The sequence below is a fragment of the Bacillus rossius genome, chromosome 3 (assembly GCF_032445375.1).
Source record: "Bacillus rossius redtenbacheri isolate Brsri chromosome 3, Brsri_v3, whole genome shotgun sequence".
NCBI classification, from domain to species: domain Eukaryota; kingdom Metazoa; phylum Arthropoda; class Insecta; order Phasmatodea; family Bacillidae; genus Bacillus; species Bacillus rossius.
Window position 1 is genome coordinate 11,912,776 of NC_086332.1, and position 21,376 is coordinate 11,934,151.

The window sequence follows — 21,376 nt, forward strand, 5'->3', positions numbered from 1 at the left end:
AATCCTATTTAATTGTTCTGAACTCCCTAATGGTTCATAATTATCATCCACTATCCGGGATGCCTGATGCTAGATAGCTAATTTTCAGGATTTAAATTCGCCGACGTCACGAAGTTGCCGCTCATTCAGCTGGCCATTGTAGAACTCTCTTTCTTACTAGTTTCCTCAAAATAACCAGTAAGACTCACTTTTAAATGGTGGCCCGTGATTGGCCAAAAGGACCGTTTCAGTTACCTAATTTCTTACCGAAAACGTAAACTCCGAACGCAACAATTGCGCGGATAACAAAATTTCACTTAAAATTCAAATACATAAATATTAAAATTAATAATTTACATAATAAAATTACGGCGTTAATTTTACCGTTTACAGTTTTCAAGTCCATTAGTCCTTAGAGGGGTATCAACAATACCTCGTTCAAATAGTCCGGTAAAAATCCAAAGAATCACTTTTCCATAGACATACATAACCAAATATTGCCGTTTCTGAAAATAAATGATATTATACATAGAGCAAACAAAAATAAAATAAATCGTAAATAATAATAAATAATTAAACTGTCAAAACAAACATGTTGCAGTACAGATTTTGCCGCCCTTGTCAATTACATTGAACAGTGCTCTTTGACCTGTTCAAAACGGTGCAATGTGATTGGCACTTCTCTTTCTCCGTCGCACAATACACAACACTCTTCGTTGCCTAGCAACGCGCGCACCAAACGACAAACAAAAAAAACAACTTGAGAGAGACTACCTCTCCTCGATTCGTTTTTTACCGTTGCGCGCCTGAAAATCGCGCCTTTTTAAACACTTTTTATCGGGTCGTCGCTGCTAACAGACCTGCGCGAAGAAGTTCACGGATTTTGCAGTGCAAAATCTTCGAAGGCTGGAACTGCTGCTGCTCTCCGACAGCTTCTGCCTTGAGCCGCTCCTGTTGAGAAGGACTCGGGAGGACTTACTTACTGTGAGTATGATTCACTAAAGGGATTCGAAGGGGTGCAATGTACACGTGAGTCAACAATAGGACGTTCTCCAGGTCACGTCACGGCAATGGGTCAACGTCCATCTGCGGTGATGACTGCATCCTTGCTGCGACTCCTCCTTCCTGCAGCGGACAGCGGCGTCGAGACGGCGCCTGTCCTCAAAACGACCAACAAACCTGGCCTGGTTCACCACGCGTCGACGGGGTCTGGCGTGGGGCGATGATGCTGTACCAGACAGCACGGCATCTGGCACTGCAGCTGACGTCATCAACTGCTGATGTGGCGGCGTCCAGCCGCCCTGCCTCACGACTACGCGCGAGACGGCGTCGTGGCGTCTGCGGTGCTGATTGCGTGGGGCGAGGTCACCACTTCCCACAAGGAAGCACTCGTCTATTCCCATCACTGTTAGGTACACAATCGTTGCGAACCGCACTACGTCTAGCTCACTCTGGTGTAACCTTCGCACCTGACTTAAGTATAGGTGTCCGGGTCTTAATCGATACCTTAATCACTATGTGCGTACTTGTACTCTTGCAAATACAAGTGTCTGCAGGCAATACAACTTGTGTACTTGCCGCGGAACACTATGACGTCACCGTTAAAACAAAAATATCTTAAATTAACCTTAAAATTCCTAGCTTAACATATAACATTCTCATTATTAACATCATTGTTAGAAAAAAAAAATAAATAAATACTATTAATTATTAAATCTCAATTCTTGCATAACAATGCCTGGTTATCAATATCCATTAAATTCAATATTAGTACTTTGCTTGCTACTAACATATCACATTGTTAGTTCGTACTTGATTAGTATGCATCACAGTGCATTTGCTTGTTTGTGTTCTCATTTCATGAGATTTCATACATTTCACCACAACATTTCATTATAGCGTATCATTATTGAATATCAAACATCACATGTTTTGCTTTTCATTATAACATATTGATAGCTAACATAATTTATATTCATTACTCAATGTTTGTAACTTACATGTTTACATTTCATTATTAAAAATATTTGCATTTAACTATAGCATATTTAGCTTGCAATTTACATTTGCATTTCATCACACTTGTTAACATTTCATCCAAGAATATATATCATATCATGTACATACTGACAATTAATAGTTCATTGTTATGTTTACATAGTACATACTAGCAATTGATCATATAATATAACATTTATATATAACTATATATATATAATAACATTTACATAACATACCATTAACCTTTCATTATGTTTACAAGTTATACAATCAAAATTTCATAGCGTTTTTACACATTGTTTACATTATCTTCTCCTATACAGAGAAGTCGTTGGTTTACACAATTACCAACTTAGTAACTTTTTCAATTTCAGTCTGCTGTGCTCAGCTCAACAGCTGTAGAGGCTTTATCTTCCTCCTCTCATCTTCCATTACTGTGTTTTCATCCCGTAGCGGTCTCGCTGGGTTGAATAATGTTCACATTTCATCTCATCTTGGTTACTATCAGTAACACATGAGTCTTGTAATCTACTGAGGCTCCTGGCTTCAGTGTAGCTAAGGTTCCTTTTACAAATCAGCTGTTTCACAAACATGCTGTATCAGGATAGCTTTCAACATAGGGTATCACATGTTCAATATCTTTTTCATTTCTTTTTAAGAAAATTTTCTTGCTTCTTCAATTTTATAACTTCTGTTAGGCGAAGTTGCTTGTGGACACTTGTTTGCCGGAGTATCTTCACTTCTCGTGACAAAGGGCTTAGATCCTGAGTTTTTCAGATCCACATTCTTCGCTATTCTTCACATCATTCGAAGAATACTATTCAAGCAACTATGACAGTGATGCGAGTGAATAGTGTTGAGACGACGTAATTTTCTCGTATAGGGGCTTCTCCCAATAAATTCTTAAAAATCATCGATTTCAAATTTCAGTGTTTTCATTTCATAAAATATCAATGCCTTGACATCCAAAGTTTAATAAACTAAATATTTCAGCTAAATCTGATTGGATTTGTATGCGAAATGAGTGCATACTTTTCTAACCTGCATTCTGGGTAGAATGCAATCCTAAAGATCATTCTTTTCCCTAAATTCATCCCAGAAATGGTAATAAAATAGTGAAGTTTTAAAATCTTAGTGAGTTCTTCTATAAATATTAGAAAATTTAGTGATTTTCTATTTTTCATCATCAACATAACGACGCCTATTGGATTACTCAGCATCATCATTAAATCAAGGTAACCTGCATAATATTACTCTGCTTGTAGTTGCAAAGGGTTATGTGCTTTTAGAGATGCTTTGCATGCCAGTGTTTATATATGTCTACACAGCAGGATGGGGTATCATACCACCTAGTTACATCGACACTAAATAAGCTTAATTTCTTCTCGTTTGTTAGTACACAGTACATACAGCTTCACATAGGTATAGGCTAGTCTAATGTTGTATATATATGTCTTAGTGACATTTGAGTTCATACTCATACGAGGAATTGTGCAAGCCAACTGATACATAAATACAATACACATTGTACACAGGTAGCTTCACAGGCTACAATAACATCTGTATGGGTGGCATTTCACTTCACCTCAAATACAGCAATATAGCGGGAATTACACTTCCGCATAACCACAGGGTAAATATCTGCATAGGTGGCATTTTACTTCACCTTTACACAGAAACAAGCGGGAATTACACCTCCGCTTAACATTACAAATTACAGTGGCTGCACTACGCCTCACATGGCGTACTAGATCACATAATCACAGTGACATACACTTACTCCTCTGTACAGTTCAGATCCTTGGTCTGAAACTTACACTTAGACTGCTCTCAGCTGTTTATGGTACTACACCTTGTACCATCACGAGGCATTCGCAGCTTAGGTCGGTACTGCTTACATAGTAGTAGGGCTCTTGTATTCCCTTAACTGCGTTATATTATAACGGCCTACTGGTCGGCCTGTTGCTGGCTCTGCTAGTGCATAGCAATTCTCTTGTACTATGTCTGTGATGACATAAGGACCTTCAAATAACAAAAACAATTTCTTGGTTACATGTTCCCAGGCCTTGCTTACCGGAGTTGTTTTCTTCAGTACCTGGTCTCCAATTTTAAATTTTGCTAATTTTGATGCTGGTTTCCTCTTGCGTCTGATGTCAGCTTCTGCTGTCAACTTCCTCTTCACTAGAGCTTCTACCTCTTCTCCTGTAGGTAGTTTTTCCTCTTCATTAGGGGTGTGTTCACATCGGGGTAAATATTTCGGGTTGATCGCCACCGATCTATTCAGGCTCATGGCTTCTCCAGGGGTAACTCCAATAGAACCATGTACAGTATGGTTAATAACGCACTCTACATATGGCAACTTATCTCGCCATGATTGCTGCGAGTTATGGCATAGCGTACGTAAAAGACTCCCTATTGACTTCATGAGTCTTTCCACAGGGTTACTTTGTGGATGCCGTACACTGATGGTTGTAGGTATTGCACCTAATTTCCTGACTCCTGTTTGCCACAAATCACTGGTAAACTGGGTACCTCTGTCTGACAATACCACTTTAGGTAAACCAATTTCTTCAACGAAAGTTTTTAATTTTTGCATAACTGCTTTTGCAGTTGGGTTCACAATTGCATATAATTTGGTGAATTTTGTGAAAACATCTTGCATCACAAAAACATACTTAACACCTCCCTTTGACTGTGGTAGGGGGCCAAATAAATCAACTGATAATAATTCCAATGGTGCTGTTGGAATGATTGGCTGCAATTCTCCATGCAGGTGTTGTCCAGGTGGTTTCACCTTCTGACATAGGTCACAGGCACTTGTGACCTTACTTACATAGCGTGACATGTTAGGCCAATACACTTGCCTCTTTAATGCTTCAATGAGCTTCTTGCTCCCTACATGTCCCAAGGCTACATGTAGTTCCCAGGTGATTGGTTGCCTCAAATCAGCTGGTATCACTGGTTTCCAGTGATCTTCGAAAATGCCTCTCTTCCTTGACTGGGCAAACAAAACATTTTCTGCTGACAAACAGAAATGTTGGTGAATTTTATTATCAGCTGACTGCTTCTGCAGCTGGTTGATGGTGTTTTTGCAGTACTCATCTGCCTGTTGTTTACATTTTATATCCTTCAGGATATCTCGGAGTTTAGGGTTGGTTTTAAATATTTCTGTGGATACTTGTGCCACTAAAAATTCCTTCTGTCGTTTTGATGTAGATGGTGAACTTTCTTGCAGTTCATGCATGCGACTTAGGTAATCTGCAGTGGTGTTGGCAGATCCCTTGATATGATGTATATGAATATCATATTCCTGCAGTAGCAAAAACCATCTCGTAAGGCGGCTACCAAATAACTTGCCTGCCTTAAGGCATGTTAACGCCTGGTGATCTGTTAACAATTTCACTGTTTCTCCAAGTAGCAGATCCCTGTACTTCTGGAGTGCCCATATGATGGCCAGAGCCTCTCGCTCTGTAACAGTGTAATTTCTCTCGGCTTGGTTGAGAGTACGACTAGCCATTGCTACAGTCTTTTCAATTCCATTTTCCTCCTGTGCAAGCTTACATCCTAGGGCTGTGTCAGAGGCATCTGTGTATAACAGAAATTCCTTCCCTTGGGTTGGATGGTAGATGACGTGTTCAGTCAGGAACAAGTTTTTCAAGCTGATGAAGGCTTGCTCGTGCTCTTCACTCCACATCCATGCCTGACCTTTCTTCAATAGGCTGAACAGTGGAACTGCACACTGTGCAACTTGGTTGGAGTATATCCTGTAAAACCCAATTATTCCAAGAAACGCTCTTAGCTGTTTCACGTTCCTCGGTGTAGGAAACTCTTGGATGTTCTGCAGCTTGTCTGGGGCTGTCTTAATGCCTTCAGGTGTGAGGATGTGTCCTAAAAAGGGTAATTCCTCTCTGCAGAAAACAGATTTTCTAATTTTCACAGTCATGCCTGCCTCTTGCAATTTGTGCAGTACAGTGGCAACATGCTGCATGTGCTCTTCAAAATTTGATGATGTTATTAATATGTCATCGACATACGCCCTTGCAAATCCCTGACACTCGGGTCCTAAGGTTGCGTCTAGACATCTCGTAAAGTCAGCCACTGCGTTACACAGTCCAAACGGCATAACTGTAAATACATACTGCTGATTCCTGAACAGAAATGATGTATATTGGCAGGAATTAGGCTCTAATGGTATCTGCCAATAGCCTGACGACAGATCCATGGTTGTGAGATACTTCACACCTTGATACAATCTTAAAATTTCTGCCGTTTGTATAGGACTTTCCCTGTCCTTGACTGTAATTTTGTTGAGCTCCCTAGCATCGAGACACAGTCTTACTGTCCCGTCTCGTTTACTCACACAAACTATGGGGTTAGCATAGGGGCTTGCTTCTCTCCTGATTACATTCCAATCAATCATAAGTTGTAGGTAAGCTGTGGCTTCCTGAACGTACTTCACCGGAATGGGATAGCATTTGCGGTGGTACGGTGCCTCCTCATTTATTTTAATTTTCGCTTGGTAGAATCTGTTTCTGCCTGGCTTGTCAGAAAATACTGACTGAAAATTGGCCAGTACACCAAACAGTTGTTGCAGCTGACTGGGTGATACACTCTTCACCTCCTGTAGTGACTGTCTTATGTCTTCAAGTGATGCCTGAAGTTGCTCACTTGCTTGTGCATTGTATATGTGCCTGTGCATAGGTTCACTGTACAATATTCCCACAAAACTTTCCCTCACATGCCACTTGCCTGTGAGTGTGACTGGAGTTTCACAGTCATTTGAATGAATTTTACATAGTTTAAAATCTATCACTACACCAAATTGTGATAGAAAGTCGGTGCCTATTATTAGCGGTTTTGCTAGGCCTTTCACAACTAGTGCAGTCATGTCTTTTGGTCTGCCTAGGCCGTGTACTGTTATCAGTACCTGTCTGTTTACAATAGGGCTTGCCCTTGATGTCACTCCAATTATCTTGAGTGCTGGTACTGGTATCTTGGGTAGTATTATACCTTGGTGTTCGAGGTAGTTTACCAACTCCTCACTAATACACGTGACTTCAGCGCCACTGTCAATTAATGCATCTACGTTGCATTCTTCAATTTTCAATGTCACATGTGGACAAACGGTACAAACTTGATGAACCCTATTTTCATCGTTTTCATTGTATAGAAAGTCCCTTTCACTTTCTCTTAGCATAACAGTGCATATAAATTTATCGTAGCTGATGCAGCTGTAAATTGGAGATTTGTCGTTTTGTACCCCTGAGCCTGAATAGTGGGTTTCTGTTCGGGGCGATCCAACTGAAACCCGTTCTAGTTTAACGTGCCCTGGTTGGCACGTCCACCTGGAACACGTTGTTGTTGTTCGTTGTGGTTCCAATTACTGGGTCCTGCGACGCTGGACACTGCAGCCTTGAACTCGGCTGCTACCGGGTTCACTTCCCCTCTCTGGTAGTATGCAGCTTGATGTCCTGGATGCTGCGCCTGGAATGGTGGCGGAAACGTTGCGTTCTGGTAGCGTTTGTTTCCAGAGAACTGGCTATTCTGGGCATTGCCGCCATGATTCTCTGTCGTCTGGGGGGAATAATGGTGAGGTGGCATTCGGGTTTCTTCGTGCCGGCCCTGGTATCGAGGTTCTTCCATCTTGCGGTACTTCCTCGCGTACTCTCTCTCGTCTTCAGACGAGGATCTTGGGCGTCGGTCACGGGACTCCCTGGGAGGCCGTACTTCAGGCGAGTAGGAGCGGCGGCGGTTGTCGTTGCGGTCGTCCTTCCTCTTGCGCTGGTACATCTCTTCGTCGCTATGATAGTTCCTCGTATTTGACCACCAGGTCTTCCTCTTGTTGTAGGGGCCTTTGCGTTGGCTCATAGCGTACCGGCCATATGAGCTTTGCTCTCTGCCCTTGGGTTGCCACGTCATAGTGTGGACAGCTGCCTGACGGTTGTCCCTTGGCTTGTTGTCCCTGTTTTGCCAATAGTTATTCAGGGGTGGCTGGCGGTTCTGCTGGGGTACCCTCTCGTGGTCCTCCTTGGGTGCTGGCGTCCTGTCCATTTTCTCCAGCTTGTCGTAGTTCAGGAGCCTCTCTCTGAACTCTGTGACGTCTCGGTACGTCAGGCCGGACAACTGCTTTTGGTAGCGCAGCGGCAACTGAGTGAGTATTGCCGCTACGAACTCCTCGTCCGTCATGGGCAAGTCGAGGTATCTAGTTTTCTCAAACATTGTTGAGAGGTGGGCTTCCAGCGTTGTGCCCTTCCTGGGGTCATACCTCTCAGTATGGAGCTGGGCACGCAGATTGCTCTGAATGCGCAGACTCCAATACTGCTGGCGGAACATGGCCTGGAAGTGATTGTAGCTACTGGTGGTTGCACTCAGCATTTCCCACCAGTAGAAAGCCTGCCCTTTCAACGCACTGTTGAGGCATTTTAGTACCTCAGCCTCGCTGAGATTGAACGTGGCCGCATATTCCTCAAAGCGCTTCAAGAACCGTATAGGGTTCTCGGTAACCCTTCCTGAAAACGTGGGCATGGCCTCTGCCCAATGCTTGGCCGGGTGGTGGATCAGAGTAGCAGGGTCCATACTCGACGTGTTTACAAACGTCCTGCTACTTGGCCGATGAGTGATGGGGGTGACACGTGACGGTTCCTGGGGCAGGTGCTCAGTGTAGCACTCGGTGCCGCCCTGTTGCTTGCTTGTGGTGGGCAGTGTTGGAACAGTAGGTCCATGGCACTCGCTTGCCTGGGCCTGGCCTATACTACCAGCTGATGCAGCTGTAGGGCTCGGTTGGACAGATAGATTTTCAAACCTGTCCCTCAGCGTAGCTGTGGCCACCTCGATGTCACCAAGCCTACTCTCCAGGTGCTGGATGTGCTCACGCACCTCTTCCCTGGCGTTGGCCTGTCCTCGATGCTCGTTGGCCATCATGTTCCTCAGGGACGTGACGTGGGATTCCAACCCATCTACCCTGCTGTTGTATTGGGAGACCTGTTCGGCTATCTGCTGAATCTCCTCATGTTGTTGCAAGAGTCTAACCTCGATGCTGTGCTCGAGATTCCTTAGGCTGGCATTGTTCTGTTCCATGGCAGCATTGGTCTGTTCCAATCCAGCCCTCAACTCAGCCGTGAGATTGATGTTATTTTGCTCTAGTTTTTCAGTGAGAGCAGTGTTGTTTTGCTCTAGTTTTTCAGTGAGAACGGTGTTGTTTTTTTCCAATTTAGAGTCGTTCTGCTTCATCTGAGCATTTGTCTGCAGCAAGATCTGCATCAGTGACTCTAGTGTCACTGGTGGTGGAGTAGGAGTGCTATCCTGGGGTGCAATTGTGTGTAGGACAGTGTCATTTATGTTTTCCTGCTCCATGATTAGGGGAGATGTGAGCCGCCCTAACCTTTCCTCACAGGTGACTACAGGCGAATTCCCTGCAGATGATGAAGGATTCGACTCACTGCTTGAGGTTTGTGCAGTAGCAAACTCCTCCCCTACACTTCGTGATCTTTCTCTAAGAAAGTATTTGTTTTGTTCGTCGGCCATAGTGGTGTGCAAGGAAGTAATTGAAAAAAATAATGCGTTACACAAATAGTGCACTTGCACACAGTACTCGGATGGTACAGAATTTACACAAAAAAATTGTTGAGGTGTCCCTTAACCTCAAAATCGGCCCCACCGTATGGGCTCCAAATAAATATGTGCGGGAACCTTCTTAGTTGTTTAGGCCCCGCTAGGGTAGCCAATTAAATATGTAGAGCTACTTTCGTGCTGCTTAGTAGGCTCCACACACACACTTAAACGTTGGGCTGAATAAAACTGTGTAATAAATTAGATTTCTTAAATTGTGTGACTCTTCACTGGTAATGTTGACATAAGGTAAGTCACAGTTAGGTGTTATTTGATTGATATGGAACATACATAAATACACACTGGAGTAGGTGGAATTACAAATAACACAACACAACACTGTGAATATTAAATATAGAATTATTTTATTTCCAATGTAAAAACGATTTAAAAGATTTCAATCTTATTAATATATTTAATTATTATTCATATCCAAAACAACAACCTAACTTAACGGTGACATCATAGTAATTCAATAAAAGTTCAATTACCAGGAGTTATGTTGCGCACATTTAAATATTTTCAAAAGTCTTAATTCGGGTTCGTTGACACTACACAGTTTTTAATTAATGTTTTTTTTTTAGGGAACTTAAATCAATTTACCTCGGCTAGATAGGTTCAAAATCATCGGCAGAGCTCAGAGCCTCTCATCTATAGGACCACTGAGTCTGTTAATTAATGTGTAAATTCGTAAAATTTATGTCCAAGTATTATTTAAATCCTCTATAAAGTCAATTTAATTCATGAAATCAATGTTTATAATAAGTTTCGGCGACGATGTGACGTAAAAACGGGAGTTTCGTGATTCGTGCATAAGATTAGGGCACAAAAAATCTGGGCACTTTTATTACTCACGTTAATCACTCCTATGATATTTATCTTTTTAGATAAATCCTATTTAAATGTTCTGAACTCCCTAATGGTTCATAATTATCATCCACTATCCGGGATGCCTGATGCTAGATAGCTAATTTTCAGGATTTAAATTCGCCGACGTCACGAAGTTGCCGCTCATTCAGCTGGCCATTGTAGAACTCTCTTTCTTACTAGTTTCCTCAAAATAACCAGTAAGACTCACTTTTAAATGGTGGCCCGTGATTGGCCAAAAGGACCGTTTCAGTTACCTAATTTCTTACCGAAAACGTAAACTCCGAACGCAACAATTGCGCGGATAACAAAATTTCACTTAAAATTCAAATACATAAATATTAAAATTAATAATTTACATAATAAAATTACGGCGTTAATTTTACCGTTTACAGTTTTCAAGTCCATTAGTCCTTAGAGGGGTATCAACAATACCTCGTTCAAATAGTCCGGTAAAAATCCAAAGAATCACTTTTCCATAGACATACATAACCAAATATTGCCGTTTCTGAAAATAAATGATATTATACATAGAGCAAACAAAAATAAAATAAATCGTAAATAATAATAAATAATTAAACTGTCAAAACAAACATGTTGCAGTACAACCTGATATAAAATAGAGACAAATAACCTCAAAAACCACACACGTAAGTTTGCATCTGTCTAATGCTCTGTTAAATTAATCCTTCCTATGTTTTCAATAAAATACGTTTGTATAACAGACACCATTTAAAAAAAAGTTACATTTTTTTCTGCAATGTTATATTATTGAAGGTTGGAAATGATTGAGTAGTTATGCTAATTGACAAAATGCAGCGTAGTTTATCTTATGTTTGTACTATTTCCGTTACCTTTATAATACAGTTTAGGTATACAATTTTCTAGATCTGGACGAACCTCAGTTCTCTGGTTTCGAATCGAACTGAACTGAATTGAATCGAACCATAGCAAAAAAATTTCGAACCGAGCTGAACCTCATACAGAAATAATTGTTTTGAATTAAAACAAACTGACCACCAGCATTTTGATCTTTAACTGAATGGTGAGAAAGAAAGGTTCTCCAGCCATATGTAAAATTAAAACATTATATAGCTTAGCTTTATTAAAACATTGCAAATCATTTTATAAGTAAAGTTTATGCAATAAATAATGAAGGAAAGATTTCTGATTTTCTTTACATATATATACTTTTAATTCATGAAGAAGTTCCATCTAAATTTCAAAAAGACTATCTTCCTTTTTCAGTGTACACTAACCTTCATTTAAAAAATATAATATTATAAAGATGACGAACATTCAGGCCACATAACATATTTTTGTGGCAGACATAACCTAACATTTTTAATAAGTAAAACTTTTTAATAGGACATTAAAAAAAGTCGAATGTGAATTAAGTTACCTATCTACATTACAAAACCCGCTGACTTCAGTTGCTGTTTTCTTGGAAGAATGCTGCTCATCAGACGAAACTTTAGACATTTTTTGGGGTGGTTCTGGGTCATCTGGGTCGTCATTATCTTTTCTCCATTTGGAAAACTTAAACGACGTAAGCCTGCTCATCGCAAATCACCTCAAGAACAATAATATTGTAAACGTAACGTAAGAAGTGTGGTTATAGAAATTTGCGTCTGAAAAAAGAAAACACGAGAAATAATGATGGCTGCCGCGACTACGCTAGTCAACTTAGTAGCGTACTGTAAAATTTACTGGACCAGTACTTTTAATACACAAGATTAAATTAATATTATCAGTACCTGACTGTTCTTATAACCAAAAAGGCCAAAGAAAATAAATACATCCCAGTAATTTAAAATACGTTATTTACGTAATCATTTCCTACCGCATTTGTCTTGTGTTAACTTGATCACGTCAGTTTTGCCGAAATACGAGAGTTCTCGTACATGCGCTTAAGTTTAACGTATGGGGTACGCAATCTTGGGTGATTTTACAACACTTCTCGTACACGCACTATAGTTAAAGGTAAAATGTACAATACCTTTGGCATTTGTACGATAGTTTATATTACGTAGTACGAGAAATGCATACAAAATTCTCTAAAGTAAACAAAAAACAAAGCGCTCCTATATGAAAATATGCTATGCGAGTTATGCGACGATTAATAATTTTTTTTTATATTTTGTCTGCGCTTGAAACTGTTGAGGCGACGATTATGCGATAAAAGTCGGACTATACAAGTAATGGAATTTTGTTCTACTGTTTTGTGTATGGTCTCAAATGGAGGTTAGAAAATTAGAAAAACGTAATTTTTTTTAAACGAACGTTCGGTTTTTCGAATATATTTTAAGAGGTTTCGATCCGAACCGAACGTAAGGGTTCGGTTCGGTTCGAAATTTTCGAACTTCGTCCAGCACTACAATTTTCAATTTCTACCTAAAACTCGTAATAACCCACCTCGAATCCCACCTCGGATCCTACGAATCCTCGAATCCATAGGATTCGGTATATTCGACGAATCCAAGATTCGAAAATCCCATCCCTACCGTGAACTAATGGCTAGGCAGTGCTGAATTTTTTTAAGCCGAGACACTAATTCGAAGACGGCCGGCCCTTACCGTGAACGGCCTTAACCCAGCTGCACGCCGGTGTCTGAGAAGCTTGACAAGACCTTCCGGGCTTTTAATCGCTAGTCCGTGAAATTCGGTAATCCGTGAATATCTCGGTCCTGACCATCACGTATTAACGAGGTTCTACTGTACCTCAATAGGATGTGTTCCAAGGAAAACGTAAACAGGCCAAGTAAATTGCCCATCCCTAGATATAACATGTTTTATGGGATTTCAATTCTCATTCCAATTATTCAAACTCAATATTCGTATTCGAGAATAATTTGGTATTCGTATTCGAATTCGATTCGAACTAAAAAAACTGATATTCGCACAGGCTTACCAACCAATGAATTTGTTAGCCAATCATTTTGAGCAACACAAAAAATAACTAATATTAATATAAAGAATTTTAATGGGTAAACTAGAGAAAACACCCCGTCATTTTTAACTTCGGGCATATTAATCACTATGCTTTAGTGAGGCTTAATTTTAAAAGACGCACGACAATATTTCTTATGGCCTAAAACCATTGAAGCCAAGATGGCACCTTTCAGTTTCCATTAAATATTCCAGGAAAGCGTTTATCTTCATTTGGGACTTTAAACAAATGTCAAGTTGGTAACTACAAAATATTGTTCCGTCGGATGTTGAATTTCGTTTTCCGATTTCCGTGGATACATGAATCACTGTACTCACAGATAATGCATGAATGCCTTAAATCCACCAAGTCGGATTCTACAGCAATTGATGAAGTGACCAGATTCTTACGTGTTCCTACAATTAACCCAGAAATAAACATCCTCCAATACTGGAAAACTCAGTCTGGATGTTCACCCAGGCTACATAAACTGTCCAAAAAATATTTGTGTTCACCACCTGTGACAGTGTTCTCTGAACGTTTGTTCAGCACTGCAGGAAACATATGTGACCAAAAACGGAATTGTCTTGATCCAGACCGTGTCAAAATCCTTGTTTTTTAAATATAAATTTAAAGGGTTAAATAATTCTGCATAATGTTAAATTTTTCTCTTAACTTATGAATTATTTTATAATTAACCCTTGAGATCTGGATTCGGATTCGAGGGGTGGATTCGAGGTACTGTTTGGAATTCGAATTCGAGATTCGGATTCGGGAAAAATGAGATTCGACCCATCACTAGTTTTAGACCTATTTATTACAAATCATTTCATTGTAAAAATGCAGCATATAAATATTACCACTGTTTTAACGAAGTATTATAAAGCAGCATTTATAAAAATAAAAATACAAAATCTTGTCTCTACGGATTGAAGGACCTTTCACTGTAGGAAGATGTGACACGAACCACCTATGATATCATTCGTCAAGCCTCTCCACATGATGTTACTGAAACTAAGAGGCATTTGCGACAAGATCATGTAAATGGTAATCATGAAATTTAGTATACCGTGTTTTATCGCAGAATCGTCGCACGCGCGTTATCGTCACAACCATATTTTAGGCTGTCAAAATGGGATAAAAAAACTTCTCGCGTAAACGTCGCATAATGTTTTTGGTCCCGCTAGTAGATGCCGAATGCTTTGTATAGGTATCTTTTCCGTATAAAACGATGTATTTTAAAGTAGAATTCTAATATTTATTCGGTCATTACCACTTACTTAATAAATTAATGGAAAAATATGACATTGTTTGGAGTGTAAATTTTCTTATAAAGACATTTTAAAAAGTTATTTCCTTTATCTGATTGTCTGCATCGCCGCGGTGTAGGTGTAATCTAAAATTTAATTTTTGTCATTACCACTTATTTATTCAATGAACGGAAATACAAAGTTGTCTGACCTGTAACTTTTTTTTTAAAGACGTCTTTAAACAGTATTTCCTTTACTTGATTGTCTGCGTTACCGCAGCGTACCGCTTATAAAATTGTAGCCAGCGCATCATTCATGTTAGGTTATGTTGCTTCCCGTATAGAGCGCGCGCACGTAGTCGAATATCGATATCTCGCCGATTGGATGCAACGCGCGCTCTCTGTCAGGTGCCGAGTTAATATTTGATAGCCCGCATTCTTTCGTGGCAAGTGTGTACTACGACACGTTAGTTCACGTCAGATTCTAGTGGCTTGCGTTCGCATTAGAGTTTTTAATGTTGAAGAAAGGTTTTTGTTTAAGGAATTATTAATATAGATTGTTTGGAGTGCTCTTGTATACTCCGCCTTTTTTTTAATAAACGTACTTTCCATAAACGGGTTTTGTTCTTATGAATAACTTTACCTAACAAAAAAATTTTTTTTCGCACAATGGTCGCACCCCTACTTTTCAAACTTGATATTAGAATAAAATCTGCGACGATTATGTGAGAAAACACGGTAATAAGTTTTCCAACCACAACCAAACAATCAGCCACTGTCTAGCCTGGTAACGAACAACCAAGAGGACCAACTGCGCAGCAGAGAGAAAGGAAGCGGTACCGCGCCAGCTCTGCGGGCAGCACGGAGTTGAGGAGGAGGCGGATGACGGCCACATCGAGGTTGCACATGGTCGCAAACACCCTCAGCAGCAGCTTGCGGATGCTCCAGCGAACCTCCATCTGGTAGTAGTGGGCAAGGGACACCACGTCCCGGTACTTTTCCCTCGACATCACGTGCCTGCTGATGTCCGGGTCGGCATTCATCTGCGGCCAAATTCCTCACTTTAGTTTCTTACGTTATTTTTATAAGTGATGCCAACTTCCAAGCACACCTATCAGTAATCACATTTATGCATGCAATATAACACTGTGAACCAAACGTGATGATGTACGCTTGTACAGTAATAAGCTGGTACGTCCCCAGAATAGTTTAAAAACCACACATCTACAAAAATAACTTAAGCTTGAATTTTTTAATCTCCTTGACGGTAAATTTTGTGGTACACCTGATAAGCTTAATTAGATCAAACCAAAATGGATTTTAAGAAAATAATCTTGCCACATATGTAGCCAACAGACAAGATTTACTTTATGAAAGAACTACCTTATGTATGTAATTTTATATATTATGCCAGAAATTGAAACACACACTCATTTGACTCTTAATTTGACTAAAAGAAATTTTTTATTTGTAAATAGGTAAATGGTAACACTGGGGCATTAGTTCTTTTAAGTAGTTTACTATTTTTATAGAGCTAGTCAGTAGGTTTTGTGAACAGGCTTGATTTTGTCTAGCTGCTTCAAACTTAAATAAGAGGTTGTTCGACAAATAGAGTAGCCAGTAATCAGTGTCTTTTTTAAAAACTGGAGCCTCAATTACATTATGGCGATCCTGTGATTACCAGCCTATTTGTCATATCCTGTATTAATATTACTACAGTAGAACCCTGTTATAATGTTTTTCAAGGGGGGGAAAAGAAAAAAAAACATTATAAGCAGGAAAACACTATAAGCAGGAAACACTAATTTAGCACTCAATAGTATTTTTAATGTTTACTGATGGACTCATTAAGCTAAGTAAATTAATTTCACGTTAAAAAGAATATATCCCAATTTGAATTCCTATATTTTTAACCTACTAGTTTATAGCACTTAGTATGAAATTTAATACTGAAATAATATTTTTGCCAAACATCATATATAAAAAAATGGAAAAGAAAACACAAAATCCCTTGACATTTGAATGTTCACTCATTACAGTTATTATTTAGTTATAAAAACCATCTATTTTTGTCTGTTTTCTATCTATGGTATTGTCTGTTTCCTATCTATGGTATAATGACTGTAAACAAAAACGTAATTATTATGTGTTGATATTATTTAATTCACGCGTTTAATTTAATTGGTTGAATAATGGTTGGAATAGTTACATTTATAAAACCGTTTGCACCACATACTGGATACAGAAAGCAAACATTATAAGCGGGAACAGCATAATCCGTGAAATATTATAAACGGGAAATAAATACATCGATCTTACGGGGAAATTGTCGGGACTTAAAAAATATGGCATTATAAGCGGGAAAAAATGATATGCGGGAACATTATAACCGGGTTTCACTGTAAATATTTTATAGTTACATTTATACTTATGCAAATGTTAATGATTTTGCCAACAAATGTAGGAAGTTATCAACATTATATTATAACCCACTCTTAAGTTTCAACAGTTACAATCAGTTACGAAGTGACAGGCTCCAGTCTGTAACAGCAGAGGGGGAAATAATCATTTCATGCTGGCGACTGCATTACCCCAGCCACTGAACGTTATCTTCAACAAGTCCCTGAAAGCCGAAGACTCAGTGGGAAACCGAGGAGGAGAGCGGGAGGGCGGACGGACCAGGATGGACGCGAGCTCGGCCAGGTAGTCCAGGATGACGGCCTCGTCCTCGTGCAGGCTCCAGCTGCGCTGCTGGGAGTCGTCCTTGCAGGAGGCGAGCTCGGCGAGGACCACCCTCAGGCGGCGGGCGTCGTGGGTGTCGTCCAGGTGCGGGCGGGGGGCCGACAGGGGCTGCCGCAGGCGGGCGAGCAGGGCGTCCAGGTGCCCCGACGCCGAGGGAGGGAGCAGGTCGCGCAGGCTGGCCACCACCACGCCCACCGCCACCCGCGACAGCTCGTGGCTCAGCTGCGTGTGCCGGCGCACCTGCGGCACGCCACCGGTCGCACTGTTCCGTGTGTGGAGGCCAATAAGGAAACTAAATCTATTCACTTAAGCACTTAAGGGCCCCGCCTACCCGGGCACACACACTGTGCGCAGAGCTTCAGGAAAAACAACGCGATTTCAAAACCACTCAACATATCCGAGTGGGGCCTGTTTACGAAAAGCATTTAAGAGTTCGTTGAGGGCCGAAAAGTACTTTCGATTTTGGATGAAGTTTTAAAACTGAATTTTTAGAAGAATTAAAATGGCTAAAACACATGTTTTCAGAGTAATTTTTAGGCGTAAAAAATCAGTACAGATTCCTAAAAACACTTAAAGGACTTGCATTACACCTTTATCTTCATTTCTGGGCCATATAATGTTACGGTCACCGCTCAAATTTCACAGTTATCCTGTGACGACGAGAAGACTGCGCGCCAGTCCAGAGGAGACACTGCGCTAGAAGCACCAGCGAGCGTCACGCTTATCATCCCACCTCACTAACACACATACACCCCTGACGAGGCGGGCCCCTTAAAGAAATCCTGTATCATTCAAACTTACAAAATCAAAATCGATATGTTAAGAAAAGAACTTTATCCATTTACTTATTTCAATTTTTTAGAAAAAGTTTTTTTTCCTGAATATAGGATATTACCCGATCAGCTGTTGCTTTAATATTACAAGGATCTATTGGAATCAAAACTATATATAAATATGATATACTACAGTGAAAGGTAGGTACTTAATCAGGCATATTTCAGACCACAGACATTCTGGATTAGTGATTTTTTCAGATTATCGAATGTCAGTATAGTTTTTAATGGAAATACCAAATGTGCTCGTTTAACGTTTGAGGTACACACTTTCACAAACAAGTTGTTTTTAAGAGCACCTTCAGGTTTTTTGATTAAAAGTTATTGAGATGAAATATACATTCATAAGTAGTTGCAAACAAAATCGAAGTGAATACAATAGCGAACATGATAAATTTCACTGCAATATTCTACAGTATATCTACTGCCTATTCTTTTAAGTTATTTTCAACATTTCCAAAAGCTTATAATTCGTGGTAGACAATACTACTTGCCAGTGGAAGGGAATAGTCTGATCTATCCTACATTGATCGGCTACTGCAGCTTTAAAGTGTCTCCTCTTAAGTGCATTAATCCTACAGTGACTCTGGAATTCACATAGAATCAAATGCATGTACTTAAGTTGAACTTAAGTTGAAACCGCATTATGACAAAAAGGCAAACTAAAGAAGGTTTATTAATAGCAAATAGATGCAAGATGTAAGGCACGTCACCTTCTCGACCATCTGGTACACAGTTTCCGAACCAGTGTCGACAGTGGTGGTCACGGTTATCTTCCCCCGAGCAGCAGCAGCGTCTACTTGAGCTGGTGTTGAGTTTTTCGGACTCAGCTGCATGGGTTTAGCTGCTTGAATCAGCTCATGCACCTGTTTGAAGTCTGAAGGGAGGGGGCAGCTCTGCAGCTGACACGTACTTTCATTGAGATTCGGAAGCTGCACTTCCTGTACAAGCAAAAAACGTCAAAGGTAACCGATGAAAAATTCAGCAGGTACACATAATTATCAGTATGTCTGTCAACATGCAAACTTGTTGTGTATCAACCAAAGTGAGGGTGTGGGAAAGTTTAAAATAACAGTATTAAAATATTATTTCAAGTCTAATAATAATAATACATAGTTATCAATAGCTGTCAAACAAAATTCTCCACATTCTGATGTCAACCACACCTTTCACTTAACCTTGAATGTGTTTGTGCAAAACTATATCCTTTTTTTCAGGAAGCATTTGCAGTAACCGAAACATCTTTGTCCTTATAGGGTATAAAAAATAGCCTTCAATATTTTAAAACTAGCTCAATATTTTAAGATGAAATCTATAATTAAGAAAAGTATTTATACAGTTGGAAAATATCCAGCTTTAATTTATTATGTTTTATATCTGCAAACAGGGTTGGAAAAAACAGGTTTTTTGCTTTAAAATTTTTTTTTATTACATAAGTTATATTGGTTCACAGCATGTTCAAATTAAAGTCATACAACATTCTGCATGTTGAACCAGAAAATTTATAACTTCAAAGAACAGAAGTCCAACAAATCTGGAGAATTCTCCATGCACCACAAAATGGGAAAATTTTTTTAATAGTAAATTTATTTACACCCCCCCCCCCCCTTTTTTTTTAATACTTTTGATTACATTTTACTAATTAATTTAATTTAGAGGAGTATTTAGCTGGGTATAATTTATAACTTATGCATATAATTTAAATAAAATTTTGATTAACTATATACTAGTATATATTTATTTGTTCCTTTACTTCACAAGAAACATTAATGAGATTAATTAGCAAATTATTGCTGTTTTTAGAGTAGAATTAGACGTATCACTAAAAATTATTTAGATATTCTATTGAAAAATATATCAAACAAAAATTGGCTTTTTTTTATAAAAACTATTTGATTTTAAACATTGTTTAAACCATGTTTTAAACCACTGTGGTTTAAATCAGCCAAACCTGTTTGTGTTTTTTAAACAAACCAACATAAAGTAAAGAACACAAGGGACTGTGTTATGTAACAAGAAACTAACCTTCAATGTGGTCAATGTTTACATTTTATTCTACATGTTACTCAAACTTTCTCTGTGTACTGTGTGTCCATTGCGAATACCGTGTGTGTACTAGGTGTGTACTGCGTGTGTACAGGGTGTAATACCTATGTGTCCATCGTGTTTACTGTGTGTGTAGTGTGTGTACGGTGAGTGTTCTGTGTGTACATTGTGTGTACTGTGTGTACTCTTGTTGCTGTGTGGCCAGTATATATAACTTATATTACAAGGGTATAGAGAAATAAATATCTCTCTGCTTTCAGTTTCTGTGAGTTGGTTCCTCGTAACAACGGCTAGGCGCGCTCACCGTGCCCCTGGTGGTCGAGGCCGGGGGAGGGGGAGGGGCCTTCTTCCTGCCCGGGGGCGGGGCCCCGCCCGCCTCGCACACGAGCTCCGCCCCGTGCTTCCTGTCGAGCAGGTGCTCGAGCAGCTCCTGTCGCTCCGGCGAGGGGGCCCTCTCCGCCTGCAGCGAGCCGACACAGTGCGTCAGGAACTCCAGGCAGCACTGCGGGCTCACCTTCGCAAACACCCCCGCACACCGTCGTCAAGTCCCTCCCTCTCTCTGGACGTGTGGCACAAACTGAACTGTTACTTTCACATTACATTCAGGATACGTACAACAACTTACAATAGCAAGTTTCATATCGTATAAGACCTCTCCGACATCAGGGTCATTAGAGACAAGACAAGAACGGAGTATTGACAGAACTAATTATCGGCAAAGGTAGGAAGGAGGGGAGGGGGGCACTAGGTACACCAAGACAATTTCTCCAGCCCACTGCAATGTTTGACACGTTTGCCCACTTGTGAAAAAAAATCCAGGAATTGAATCCAGATGCCTTGACGGTAGGCAAGTGATTGTATACCACTCTAGACCAACCTAGCCCTTCTCCATGCTATGAAAGAGAGCCTAAAATCTGGCTGGAAGTTATAATTAAGGGGCCCGCCTAGTCAGGGGTGTAGTTGTGTTAGTGAGGTGGGATGATAAGTACATCTAGCAGGAATCATCTCTTGAACTAAAGTTTCTGAACTAGCATGCAGTCCTTTAATCGAGCATAGGTCAGCTATAATACTCGAGTGGAACAATAAAATTTTATGGCGGAGAAATAAAGATACAGTGTACTGC

General features: G+C 40.0%; 1 protein-coding gene across 3 annotated transcripts in view; it reads right to left on the bottom strand.

Annotated features, from left to right (window-relative positions):
• LOC134530225 (NCK-interacting protein with SH3 domain) overlaps positions 1–21,376 on the bottom strand; it is a 42,258-nt gene that overhangs the window by 19,246 nt on the left and 1,636 nt on the right. For all 3 annotated transcript variants that reach the window (XM_063364900.1, XM_063364898.1, XM_063364899.1), the window contains 4 exons: positions 20,558–20,767; positions 18,921–19,148; positions 17,312–17,614; positions 15,473–15,675 (listed from right to left, as the gene is read on the bottom strand). In XM_063364900.1, the coding sequence (XP_063220970.1) occupies positions 15,473–15,675; positions 17,312–17,614; positions 18,921–19,148; positions 20,558–20,767 (944 nt within the window). The remainder of the gene's footprint in view (positions 1–15,472; positions 15,676–17,311; positions 17,615–18,920; positions 19,149–20,557; positions 20,768–21,376) is intronic.